The sequence below is a fragment of the Epinephelus lanceolatus genome, chromosome 15, assembly GCF_041903045.1.
Source record: "Epinephelus lanceolatus isolate andai-2023 chromosome 15, ASM4190304v1, whole genome shotgun sequence".
NCBI lineage: Eukaryota > Metazoa > Chordata > Actinopteri > Perciformes > Serranidae > Epinephelus > Epinephelus lanceolatus.
The window spans coordinates 6,690,748-6,705,000 of NC_135748.1; the positions used below are offsets into that span (position 1 = coordinate 6,690,748).

Below are 14,253 nucleotides of genomic sequence, written 5' to 3' on the forward strand. Positions count from 1 at the left end.
GTCTCTCATTGTTTAATAGCAGCAAAACAATAAGGCTTCATTCATCAAAGACAGAAACTCGATCTCTCTCCTTCTCTCCCTCTTTTTCATCTGGCTCAGGTGTGTGGAATGAATCCTTCGTCTCTGGCTGGCTGCAGGAGCAAACCGTTTTGTTTATTTTTTTAACGGCAGTGAGATAAACATTTCCTGCAATTAAACTGGTGAACTGGTTTATAAACAGTGTGCTGTGAGATCTGCCGCTGCGCACCTCACAACCGTGCGTAATAGTCACGCGTAATGACCGCTCCTCGTCTGCACGTCTTTGATGTTTGTCTCACGAGCCGCTCCGTCACAACCGTGCGTAATAGTCGCGCGTAACGGCCGCTCCTCGTCGGTTAAACTGCACGTCTGTCATGTTTGTCTCACTGACAGGTGGAGAGCCTACAGATATTAACTACAAGCCCCTCCTTCACTGACTGCTCTTGTCCTGTCCTCTCCCTCTTCTTTCTCTCCTGTCCTCTCTGACTATCACTAAACTTATCCCTAACTTATCACTAACTGCTTTTGAACAATGCAGGAGAAATGTTGCAGACAGTTTATATTATCAGCCTGGGCCTGGGCTTGTTGTAACAGTAAATGGGATGTGTTGTAACTTGTGTAAGTTAAACTGTATCTGTGTGAGTGTACAGCTTACCTGGCGATGCGCGATGTGGGCAACGGTTCCAGCCACACGCTGCTACTGCTGCCAAGTACTAACGGCTGCTAGCCCCGCCCGTTGGAAAGAGTGTAGGATATACCACTACTAGGAATGGGAGGGGGGGGACTAAATCTTTTAAGATTTAAATAGCACATTATTGCGTGATTATAATGAGCACCGCTTACATTGTGCTTTCAATAAATACTACTGCATTGTTCAAAAATTATTAATTGTGTCTCAAATTATTCTAGGGGGGGGGGGCAGCTTTACTGAAGGGGGAGTCATGTCCCCCTCTGTCCCCCCCCGGGATTTCCGCCCCTGGCCATGGGCACAGACAGGGCCAACCTCCTGCCCTCCCTCAGGTTCTCTGGCATAGGAGCAGAGCAAAACCTGGGTCAGTGGGGCTTGCTGAAAGCTGTTTCGGGGCTGTGGGATACAAACAGCCGGTGGCTACAAGTCAAGCCAGGACCTGCGGAGCATACTGGAGGCCTTACTGCAGAGGCTGTCATAGCAGGTGAGAGAAGACCCATGGCCTGCAGAGCATGTTGGAGAACTAGAGGGAGGGCAGGAGGTCTCTGGGGTTTTTGCCCACGGCCAAGTGCCCGCTGTCGGCTGTCCTCCAGTCAGGGCTGAAAAAAAATTGAAGGTTTTGCAGAAAATACCCAACCTTCATCGCTTTGTATTGTTCTCCTCCCACCCAGTCAAATGTGGTTTTAATGTGGTTAATTTCCATATCATTGATATCTTGGTCATGGCAACATTAACTTCTGCAGGGTGCTGTGTGTTGTTGCTGCCAAGTTCAGGCATCAACATTACACAGATTTTGTTGTCTCTAATACATAATTCTGACAACCAGTATAATCAACGTTGTACAATGTAGTTGTAGTTGTAAGAATATATCTGAATTAGAATGACCTGATCTACATAATGGGGTGATGTGTTGTTCACTACACTGAGTGAACAATAGCCCAGTAGCTGGAAACAGCTGTTAATCTGGACAAATGTCCAACACATAGACTTTATCTATGCATTTACAGCCTCTGTTAAAATAAATTTACTCAGATCAGGGAAGTGTTGCTTACACAGTTTATCACTTCTGTGTTGATTTGTTGGAGGCATGTGTACTAAGAGTCCTGCTGTCTGACACTCCACTCTCAGCCTGCACTAACCAAGCAGAATTATGTCTTAAAACCAAGCACCAACCTCTAGGGCTTAAAATGACACCAGTGTAGAAGTGTCAAAAACTGCAGTTCCTCTAATGGGCAGTTTAGACTGGCTCCAAAAGCGAGTTGATCCCTGTTGAACCCCATGTTAAAATTGTTAAATGTTAAAGATTTAAAGATGTTAAAGAGTTTGGGCTCTATTGCTAATTTAAACATATATAACAAATGTAGGGAATTGAGAATTGGCGATGCCTGCACTTGAGAATCTGGACATCAGTACTGACGAGACTGCGGCTCGTCAGAGACCGTGTGTCATCGATCACCCTGAGCGCACACACGTGAGCGCAGAGCACAGAGAAGCAGACAGAGCTACAGGATACAGTGAGTCAGTACAGTGTTGACTTTTGACCTTTTCAAAATCAAATGCCACCATTTTATCATTTTATCCTATTAGACATATGTGTAAAGTTTTGTCATAATTAGCGTTTGTTTTGTGAGGTCACCATAACCTTTACCTTTGACCTTCGACCACCAATATCAGTTCATTGTTGAGTCCAAGTGGACTTTTGTACCAAATTTGCGGTACCTCCCTCAAGGCCTTATTGAGGTATCACGTTCATGAGAATAAGACAGATGCAAGATCACAGTGACCTTTACCTTTGACGTATGACCACTGAAATCGAATCAGTTCATCGTTGAGCCCATATGGATGTTTTTGCAAAGATTTCGAAAAATTCTCTCAAGATTTTTGTGAGATATCATATTCACAAGAATGAAATGGATGCAAGATCACAGTGACCTTGACCTTTGACCACCAAATTCTAATAAGTTCATCCTTCAGTCCAAGTGGATATTCTTGCTGAATATAAAGAAACTGTCCCAGGGTGGTCTTGAGGTACCATGTGTTCACAAGAAACACATGTTCACAAGAATGCAATGGAAGAGGGGTCACAGTGACCTTGACACAAAGTCATAAGGACCTTTGTCCACCAAAATCCAGACAGTTCATTGTTGAGTCCAACTGACCATTTGTGCCATATTTGAAGGCACTTCTGAGACAACACGTTTATGAGAATGGGGTGTACGTACAGATGGACGAACAACCCTAAAACATGATGCCTGTGGCCGTTACTATCACTGGCGCAAAAGCTTAAAAAGTTCAAGTCCTGCATACAACATATTATGTGGCTCTATGGGCTATTTGGCAATACAGCTTTTAGTTGGAGTCAGCAAAATGTTGTAAAACTAAGTACAAATGATGGTGTGGTGGCCAAAAACATCTAGCAGTCAGTGATAAAGGCATGTCAGGGGGCACATCTTTTATTTATTTAATGTTTAGTTGTATGGGGACAAGTATGCAGCATAACCCAGTGCCACACACCACAGCATTTATAGCCTAAGCTAAATTGCGATGCCCGTCCCTTGATGGTCCATAAAACACACATAACTCAACAACAAGTACACACAGTACTAAAAACAATCTCAACAATCAATTTGTACATTAAGAACACAAAACTCAGAATTCAACATAAAAACACAGACAAAACACAAAATATATAAAAATAAAGCACCATAAAACATGAAGCAGCAGATCTGTCATGACTAAGTAACATTCACATAGAAATCAGTGTTGGCATTCAATGCAATTTCTACATTCATACAACACAACCAGTATATCTTATGTATTACTACCACCTAGTGTGTGGATTGTAAAAAACAGGAGGAAACGCACACACAATATACTGTACTCAGAGGAGAAACAGCAGCACACTAGTTTAAGGTTTCCATAGAGGTTAGACTAAAGGATGTATTAGTTTTCATATAAAATCAGCCCATTCAGTATCACTGCTTGGTTTACAGTAAACAGACCCAGGTGCATTCTTGATGTGGTGTAGTGTTAACCCTGCTGTGCAGAATTACTCACAGATATGAAGATGTTAAGCAGGTTTTCCAGCGTGGGCAGCTGTGGAATGAGTTTCTGGACCACTTTACTGAAAGCCTCGAATATGGAGTGATCATATATACTGGTTAAATAGAAGCTGTAGGTAACAGGGAGAATAATGTCAATCAGAACAGATTTAAATAAACAAAGTACTTCACAATTTGATTATTTTTAGCTTTGTACAGATATGGACAGGAAACAACTGAACAGTCACTAATCAGAAGATTGCATTTCAAGGTTATCACACACATCTCTGGATTATATTGCAATTGATACAATTCCTATAGATAATTTAAGGAGAAGCATATTAAGTACATTAAGTTATAGCCTTTGATAGAATTAAACTTGTTAAGAGTTGGTATCTTTTGAAAATGTTTGACATTAGTGCAGATATCAAACTTTCAGTATGATGCCAAAACAATACTTTTTGTGAAACCTTATTTTGAGATATATTTGTCTACACTACGCTTTTGTTCAAAAGACAAATTATCAAATGTTGAGTGCTGTCTGTCCATGCATAAGCAGCTATACAAATAATTTTCCTAAAGACAGTTTTAATTTGGCAAAATTAAGATTTCAATTATCACTTGGCAATTTTCAATACTCTATCAGGGCTCCAGATTAACTTTATACATTGGTTGCACTAGTGGGCAAAACTTTTGATGTTGTTTTAATGATTTATTTTGTGCACCAGTACATAATTTACATGCAAACAAAAACTTTTCACTGCACCTTTTGGCACTGTAATAATATATATTAAGCATGACCTTTTTTGTGAGTTCCCATACACATAGGTAATTTCTTATCTAGGGGCACAAGGGTACACAGAACTCTTGGTTCTCACACCCATAGTTTGGTGTGAGTGTGAGTTTAGGACAGCAGGAAAAACAAATACACAAGGATATGTTTGTTTTCATTTATTTTGAACAGTCAGTAGTGTGTGTGTCAAAGACAGAGTCCTATTGCTGGGGACTGAGACCACTGTGCACTGGCTCCTTTGGTCAACTATTTTCATATAAAAATTAAGAGAATTTCAAAACTTTCTGTACAAACCCTGACCAAACACTCTCCTAAAAGGGAACAGGTAACAGGCACTAAGTCTAACAGGCATGTTTTGTGCTATGAAATCAAAATACTACATTAATTAACTACATTGCTGAAAGCAGCAGTTATTAAGAGTTAGGCTCCAGTGTGTTCTTCTCTTGCCCCAGTGACTGGGACATCTGGGTGATGCTGCTGAAAGTGCATCAGCATGTTGCATGTTTACATTCACAGACCCTACGATGGTGGAGCAAAAATCATTCTTTCTATCCATTGCTGTTGTAGTTGATCTGGAAACCCACAGGCGGGTCCTCTAGCTCCACCGTTTCAGTTGTGCTCACCAAAGTGTGACTGACTCATATGCTAATCAGTGTGCTGTGCTAACCTCAGCATATGTTGCTAACAGCAGAGGTGTCAACAAAAGGTTTTCAGGCAAAGCTCAAGCTTGTGAACTTTGGTTCCACATTACTAGCATTAATGTAGTGAATGTCAGGGACACTGGTGCCACCACTTAAATTGTTTAGTCAACAGATATTTGGTCTCATACACAACCAAACGGGCGGCTGTGGCTCAGAAGGTAGACGGAGTCGTCAGCCAATCACAAGATTGGCTGTTCTATCCCCAGGTCCTCCAGTATCCACAAGTATCCTTGTGCAAGATACTGAACCCCAAATTGCTTCTGATGGCTGGGCCATTGATGTGTGAGTGTGTTAAAAACTGAGTAGCAGTTGTATCCATGCATAGTAGACTCAGCCACCAGCTTATGAATGTGTGTGAGTGGGTGAATGTGACTCACAATGTTAAAAAAGCACTTTGAGTGGTCAGAAGACTATAAATGCTGACGGTCCATTTACCACTAACAAAAATGGTCGCTTTAGGCTATGGGCTATTTCTTTTGGAACGAAAAAAGTAATGAGGTTCAATAGCCAGTGCTAATCTTTTTTGGTCTCTAGCACAATGATATCAAAGACCCCAGAGGAGTCCTTGCATTCTAGTAACTCTGCAGTAATATGCAGGTAAAAATAGCTACAAATGATTTACCAGTAGAAAGAACAGAAATTACTACTTTTTGTTACAAGTCCCCAGGTAATGTACAATATTGAATATTTAAAGGGGCAAAAAGCGAAATCGTTTCACCGCTAGGTTTGCTGTTGTGCACTGCCTGGAGACAGGGCCATTGCAACCAGACAGGCAAACTAGGCAATTGCCTAGGGCCCAGAGCTGAAAGGGGGCCCCCAGAGACGGCTGACATTGGTCCATATCAATGACAATATGATGGAACCCCTACAGACACTGCAACAACGACAACACATTGGAATCCCCCCTAATGGGGCCCCCTACTAGCTGCTGTTTGCGAGTGGCTAAGTAGGGTGACCAGACGTCCCGCATTGTGCGGGACTGCACAGAATTTCTGTCTCTTTTCATGCGTCACGCAAATTGAGACCATGTCCCGCATGATTGGTTGCCACCCACGCTAGCATTGTTGGAGTACTGTAGTGCTACGGTACCTCACTCTACCACTAAGTCCAATCACAAGAGGGTGAGTGTCCATGTGGCGTCCAATAACGGCGCGCTCTGGCCACCTGGCACTCAAGATGCTGCTGCAGTGGTTTGTATCCAGTGACATTTCAGGTATTAGCTGAGCTAGTGAGTATATTTAAGCAGTGAAAGTTATTATTTATTTCTTTTTACTTGTAGGTTAGATTTGTTTATATATGCTACAGTAATTTGTTGTCCACAGAGCTCTACGGTTCGAGCATTTTACTCGCATTTGCGACTAAAAATAGTTTTGCGCAAGGTGCCTCTTGCCCCGAGAGTGTCTTGAAACAACCCTGCCTGTAGACCAAAACAAAGTGTGTCATGAGCCACACCTCCCTCTACCTTTGCTCTCCACCCCCACCCCCCACTCGCCTCATCTAAACTTAGTTTAGCAGTTAGCGATGTCTTTCACTCCCTCTCGGTCTCTGCTGTGTTTAGCTATTCCTCTGCCTACTTCAATGATGATGGTACCTGTAATAAATGTAATGTATTTGCTGAGATGGAGGCAAGGCTCAGTGACTAGAAGAGCTGGTAGAAGTGCTCCATAGCTGTAAGTTAACGTTACTCCAGTAGCCGGTGGCAGCCGACTTGGCTAGAGCCATCGCCAGATCCCGGCTAGTGCTAACACCGGGAGCTAACACTAACGTTCCTACTCTTCTCCGTGAGTGAGAGCGATGTTTTAGCCTGGCTACATTTTACAATGCTAATTGGAAATGTTAGCTGGGCTGCCGGGCTACTCACTTAACACAACCTTAACGCCTGACCCATTGCTCGGACAGAGCCGCTAATAACTCAAGCTCCGGACATTAACCCATGCTACGATTGTAACGTTAAATTTAATTGAATCGACGTAGCAACATGTGTCTAACGTTACTGTAACACTAATTAAAACAGACATTTGACTTTATGTTGTTACTTAACTGTTACCTGTCCAGGAGAAGAAGAGCTAGCTCTGAGTCAAATTGTAGCCCCTTTAGCTCTTGCAGTGCTGTTAATCCAGGTGGGGGGGTTCACATGAACGTACATGAACGTACATGAACGCACAGGCGGACCGGCTTGTAAACAAGGGGCTGGAGATCAACACAGAGAGAGGGTGTGTGGCGTCATGCTATACTCCAGATGAAATTACATCTCTAGTTCTTGACATAGCAATTTTTTTAATTCCTTCGATCTAGAAATGATGAATTTCCGTTTATTGCCCCTTTAATCAATATAAAACCTGTCCAAGCTTATATAGGTCTCAAGGTCTAGAACATGTCAAATTTAGGTCCAATTATTCAGTTTGTCATGTGAAAAAATTAAAAAACATTTAATCGACTAAAGATTTATGACTCAATATACAATCTTAAAATTTGCTTGTATTTAGGGATGCACAATATTGGATTTTTGCCGTTATCTGATATGGTGAAATTTAACAACTTAATTTGGCCGATAACCAATACTGATATTGATATATCTACTTTTTTTCCCACCTAATTTTAGTGCTCATCAAGTCTCTAATGTACTGGAATTAACATCAGTTATAAATGCATGCTCTTATTGTGATGGCCCACCAGCAGATGGAGACATGAAATTCAGTACTTTTAAATGTATGTAATATTCATTCATTGTGCAAAATAAGAAAAAGCATGTTAGGCAATTCTGATAGCTCATTTTAAAGCCAATATCGGCCGATGTGTCGATAATATTGTGCATCCCGACTTGTATTACAGTGTTTATTCAATCTATTGTGAAACCAAAAACAGTCCAAAGTTGCAGGTGAAGCCCACCTCAGGTGTATTCGCTCCAGGCCAGCATCTGCAAGGTCATCGTTGGCTCGTTTGTGAATGTCCCTCTGCTTCTCGATCTTATGGTCATCTGACAGGCCATCCACTTTGTGAATGAACACCTCGAAATTAATTTCTGGGTTGACTTCATAGGCCCTGGTCACTGTGAGATGCAGCCTACTCAGAGCCTCCACATAGTCATCCTATGATGAGGAAGACAAAAGATTCACACAACAATAGCATCCACTGTCAGTTTTCGGTTTGACCTACAAAAGTTTTCTTGGGTTCTTGTGTAAGTGATATGTTTGAGATCATTTAGAAACAGTGTCTGCATTACAAACTCAACTGTCCATCATAGAGAACTGGCGAGTTGATTTTAACAATTTGGAATTCAAGTTAACAAGGACATTTTTTGCACTGCCTGAGAAATGGGTTTTAAGATTTTATCAACACCAGTAAAGATACTGAAACTGCTTATTGTATGCTTTTTTTAATGTATGCTTCTTCTTGATTTTAATGGGGGAAAAATGAATAACTATTTGCACCAGTGCTCAATGTCCTTGTTATTTATTGATCATGGCATCTTGTCAAAATAATTAACTGCTTTTTTTGCAGGGACTTTGATGAGAAGATTGATACCACTCTCATATCTCTTATCATAGCTTTTAGTAGTCCAATTAAATTTGAGACCACGGTCTACAGTCAGGAGACAGTTAGCATACCATAAATACTGAGAACGAGTGGAAACAGCCTGCCTGGCTCTGTACAAAGGTTAAAAAAATTACCTACCAGTGCCTCAAAAGCTCACTAATGAACATGTAATATTTTGTTTGTTAAATCTATTTAAAAATAAAACTGTGTGATTTTTAGGGGGTTATGTGACAGACTTTTTCCTGGAGTCTATGTCCTGGTCACTGTACCAGAAAAGACTCAAGGAAGTGATAGAGCCTGGCCAAAACATAGTAACTGCAAGTGCAACTTGTCACTTTTTTGTGCACATCAGTGCTGGCTGATGTGCACAAAAAAGTGACAAGCTGGCTGTCAACTCAAGCCTAGAAAGACAGGCAGGTCAGAGTGGCAACACTGCTGATTCATCACTTTTCAAACTAGAAAAGTGCACTCAGTTGAGTGCAGATCCCTACAGAGCTGCCTGGAGCTGATCATGGCCACCCTCAACAATGCAACAAAGTGCAGCTGTGCCTGGAGGAATTGTCCCTTCCAGCCACCTTACAGTCAAGATGACACCATAGGTAACAAAACTGTGGATTTTTCCATTTAGTTTTTCTATGTATGTTGTATGTCAGCTTAAAGTCATCATAACATATTGGGTATTGAGTTAATCTGCAGACGCTCTGGCTCAAAATGAGACCAAACTTTTCTATGGATGTCAGTTTTTGAGCCACAAAAAAAGGCCAAAATGCAGCCGCAACAGACTAGGTGAGTTTGGTCACTTGCACTTAGGAGGAGTTTGGTCACTTGCACTTAGGAGGAGTAAGGAGTCAGCAGTCAATACTGGCACTAAAACTGGTTTTCAACACTTGTGAATCACTGCAACCATGAGAGGTCCGCGAGCATACACTCATAAATGTGCGCATAAAATGAGGCTAACACACACACACACAACCAAACTTATGATACCTTCTGGCCTCATGGTGGAAACATAGCAGTATCAAAAATAGAATAATAGTAATGGTAATTTTAGGGTAACATTAAAAAGGACAGATTTTTTTCTTATGGTTTGTGGGCTGACCTGTGAGTCAATGACAAAGATTAGCGCTCCGGTGCCTCTGAAGATCATTTCATAGTCAAAGGTGGGGTCAAAGAAGTCGATCTGGCCAGGGAAGTCCCAGATCTGGAAGCTGACAAAGGAGCTGTTGGAGACGTCCTCTCTGCAGATCTTATTGGTGCTCTCCAGGAACAGGGTCTCATTGGGAGACATTTTGTGGAAAACCACCTTCTGGATAGAGGACTTTCCACTCCTCCGTAGGCCCATCAACAGGATACGAGGTTTGACCTCTCCATTCAGAGAATCACTGAAGCCCAACACTACACAACAGCACAGGAACAGAGGCACTAAAAGAGGTTAGTAAACATACGTTAGGCAACCACCTATAACAACACAACTTTAAACAGTCCCGGCTGAGCCAGGACCAAAAATGTTAAAGATTAAATGGTAGTGAGGGTCCACTAATTTTGTAGGTCAAATTTAATTTACTAGGAGTGTAAGTTTCATCATGATATGATATTTGTTGATATCACAACTTCAACCACAACATAGTTTTGATTTGATTCAATTCAGAAGCCTGTCAGTAAATATCCTCATTGTCTTTCTCTTGGCTGCTGTGCTCACCATTATCTGTCTGGCACTAAGCTGTTTGCATAAATGATACTGGATCATTGATTACTAAATCGATATATTGATCCAGAGTGATGAATGGTTACACCCTTAGTCAATACACAGATCCTACTTGCCAGAGGATGGTGATATTCCCTCAAAATAATATCATGATACTGCAGAGTAATGCTGTGATAACAATATTCATTACAATGTGATTAAATACTAGCAAATATTTTATTATGTGATGCATGCATATGAAACACATAGTACTGTCTAGCAGAGTAGTGATGTCTCCAAATCTCATAAATAATGCTGTTCAGGTTTTTGAGTAAAGATTAGGATGTTGGTTTAAATCAGGGGTCTGCAACCTTTGCCATTAAAAGAGCCATTTTTGACCAAGAATAATTTGAAAAAATCTGTGTGGAGCTGCAAAACATGTTTGAGCCTTATAATCAAGGTAAATAGCCTATTAAGTCTAAATTAGCGTATACTTATGGTCTAAATAAGCATTTGTTAATATGTTTTACCACAAGGTGGCCACTGTGCAGGGCACTATTTATGATTATTTGGTACTTAAATTTTGCAGAGCTGGCAGTGAGAGCAAACAAATCTGTCCACGCACTACTACATTCTCTATTTTATTCAATTTACTTTTTTGGATTTGGCATCCATAGCTAACCAGCAACTGCTATCGAGGTTCAGCAACATTTGGATTCATAGAATGAATTTCCATAGAATTCTTTTCTCAAAGGCTCAAGGAGCCACTAGACAGGGGCTAAAGAGCCACATGTGGCTCCGGAGCCACAGGTTGCCTACCCTTGGTTTAAATGTTTAAAGAGCTATATGCAAAATTCAGAGCCTATGAGTTGTCTGGACACGGATTTAAACATGAAGGTGGCCGAGCCAGCAACAAACAGCTAACGAGGGCTGTCCCAAATGCTTTGGAAGATTCAAAGCTTCTATTGTTGCCGTGGTAATCAGTGTCCAAATCAGTATTTGAATGCTTCATTTCATGTTTTTTAGGTGTTTAAAAGGCATCATCCCAAAAATCTGGATAAAATAAACATTGGCATAGGCCAATGTCATAGTGCACACTTTTGACCTGCATTACATGCCATTCTCTCACTTCACTCTGTAAATCTGCACCTCACCTACCTGCCAGCCTATCACCTGTCCACACATCTCCCACTCCTGCCGGTCCACCACAACCACCTCATCAAGCAAACTACGCTCACCTGTAACTCATTACTCCCTGCCACTATAAATACCTCAGCTTCAGACCGCCTTTGCGTTCCGCCTTTGTGTGTGTGTCACAGAATCAACTGTTCATTGCCACTGGTTGCTCGGCCTTTCGCCAGAGCAACCCTGCCTACAGCTGGCTCCACACAGGTATGTTGGTTTGCTTTGTGTGTTCTTCTAGTTCCGGAATCCCTGCTAGACTGACATCACCTTCTTCCTGCTCTCTCACAGTACCGTACAGTACCGCGGTCCACACCTAGAGCCCTGGAATACAAGTTTCTCAGAAGGCTCCAAACTAGGAAAATGACTCTTCCAGTTGTTTCACCTGTCTGCTCACTCTGTTTTTATAAAAGTGTGCAAACTTGCTTTTATAGGGTATGCAGGTAATTTATTGGATGTCATTATTGCAGATTTTGTAGCCATTTTTGTTGCCATTAAAAACAATACAAATCCTGAAATCCAACTGTTTTTTCCTAGTCTCTCATTAGACTCATTATTACAATAATAGCAAAATTTATGAATAATGGCCACAAGTTTCAAAGCTTTGAGATAATTCTTCCTGAAGCTTTTAAGTCCAAAAAATGGTATTTGGGTCAGCCCCACAGCTAATGGTGCTAACTCCATGAAAAGCGCTCAACAATGACAACAGAGCTAACAGCGTTGGAACCAGAGGGTGGGCGCAACGCCTTCACAACTACACCTTCCCAATATCAGTGGTAACTGTTGTATGAGTGCAGTGCAAAGCGGTTGGGATGAGCCAGCCAGTGGGATAAACACCTGCACAAATATGCACGTGCAGCTGGACCACCTTACCACAACAAACCAAAGAGAAGCTTGACTACCAACACACACAAAGATAGTGTGCTTCATTCTTTGCTCAGGATTCCAGTACTCCACTATATCTTTACATATCAAATACTGGTTTCTGCTATATTAATGTCCTTAATTTTTCAAAAGGTACTTTTAAGGTCAAGAGTTTAACACAGACCAGCAGGATATTTGAATATCTGAGCAGCAGAGAATTTAGTGGCACTTGCCTCGCACTCTGTACTGCTGGAGGTACCCTTAAGGCTCCTAACCTCCAGTGGAGCTCCTTAATAGGCAAAAGATCTGACTTTGGTTGTAACTGGGCAGCTTTTAGGTTAAATGTGTGTTATTGTGTGAATGTGGAGCAGGCAGCCCCCTGCTCAAAAACAAAAGAGCACCCAAGCAAACATTGAAATATGCAGTTTATTTTTTAAAACTTTGTTTAGAAATGAACATGTGGCTCTTAAAATTTTAAATGCAGTATTAATGACTCCAAACAATATAACAGAAAACTAACTAGTGTACCAAATACTATTTCACTCTATAAGCAGAAAGCAGTGTGAATATTAGAGAATTGTGGGTAAGAATGGAATGTATATAAGTTTCCTATCCCTTCAGGCAAATGCACAGTAAGACAAATGTCTGTGAGCGCCACATTCTTGCTTTGACGTTGTGACCTTGATTGCTCCATGTTGAGGAATGTGGAGTCCATTCTAACAAAAAGTCTTCCTACTGTAAAAGACTGAGGAGGCCACATACTCTGTAAGCCATCAAATGATGAACCTTTAGTCAGTGTACAGTGAGTCAATAGCACAGTGTTTGGTAAAACAACAGCTCCCATTGTTTCTCAACTCCAGCTGACTCCTTGTACGAATGCACTCTAAATTCATATTCAAGGCATAAGAACTGCAGAGCTGCAGGATACTGAGTTTGCAACTGTTTATGTACCCATATAATAACCAGAATGCATTTTGCATGGGGGGAGGGAGGTGCACCAGGGGGAAGCTGCCTAAAGCACTAACATTAAATGTGCTAAGACCGCCACTAACTTACTAATATTCAAATCCATAAATACAGACACAAGTGAGCTAAAGATTTTTGGCCCCAAACAAAATCCCATATAGCTACCGAACTGAAAAATAAGCATCTGTTCACAAGATGTAACGTTATGTCAGCTGTCACAAGAGTTTAAACCTCAAACATCAAAGTAACGTTAGCAGATGTACATGTATTTAAGCTTTAACTCTGTACGAAACCTGATTAAAAGTAGTTGATATACTGATGTTAATGTTGTCAGATAATGTAACGTCAGTCAGTCTCTACCATGAAGCCCTCTAACAGTTAAGTTGCCAGCTGACGCAGAGGGAAATATTATCTTACGCAGAAAGGCTACTAGCAGAGTTATTACACAGCGCTGGGCACCAGCTTCAGTTAGCTAACCGAAGGACGGGCTAGCTAAAGTTCAGGGCAGTACATTCCTCTGAGGCGTTTCACAGCCAAAGTAACGTTAAAGGAGTGCGGCTCCCCCCTCTCTCTCTGCCTGTATGTGACCTTCCTCAGCAGCAGATATATCCGCCTACCTCCGTCCTCACAGCCCAGCTCGGCGTCTGAAAACGCCTCCAGCTCGTCTTCGCCGTCGTAATATTCCAAAGCTGTGTCCTCCTCATCGTCCCCTCTCGGCGCTGAAGCCCTCTCGCTCGTCATGCTGACTTCTACTCCTGTCGCTTTGTTTTTGCTTTGGG

At 41.6% G+C, this 14,253-nt stretch overlaps 1 protein-coding gene across 1 annotated transcript in view; it reads right to left on the minus strand.

Moving 5' to 3' along the window:
- The window catches only part of rragd (ras-related GTP binding D), an 82,410-nt gene extending 68,183 nt beyond the window's left edge, over nucleotides 1-14,227 (minus strand). Inside the window, exons 1-4 of the mRNA XM_033643471.2 lie at nucleotides 14,092-14,227; nucleotides 9,878-10,173; nucleotides 8,131-8,330; nucleotides 3,764-3,878 (exon numbers count right to left, since the gene is read on the minus strand). Coding sequence (XP_033499362.1) covers nucleotides 3,764-3,878; nucleotides 8,131-8,330; nucleotides 9,878-10,173; nucleotides 14,092-14,215 — 735 coding nt within the window. The 5' untranslated portion in view covers nucleotides 14,216-14,227. The remainder of the gene's footprint in view (nucleotides 1-3,763; nucleotides 3,879-8,130; nucleotides 8,331-9,877; nucleotides 10,174-14,091) is intronic.
- Between the last annotated feature and the right edge of the window lie 26 nt (nucleotides 14,228-14,253).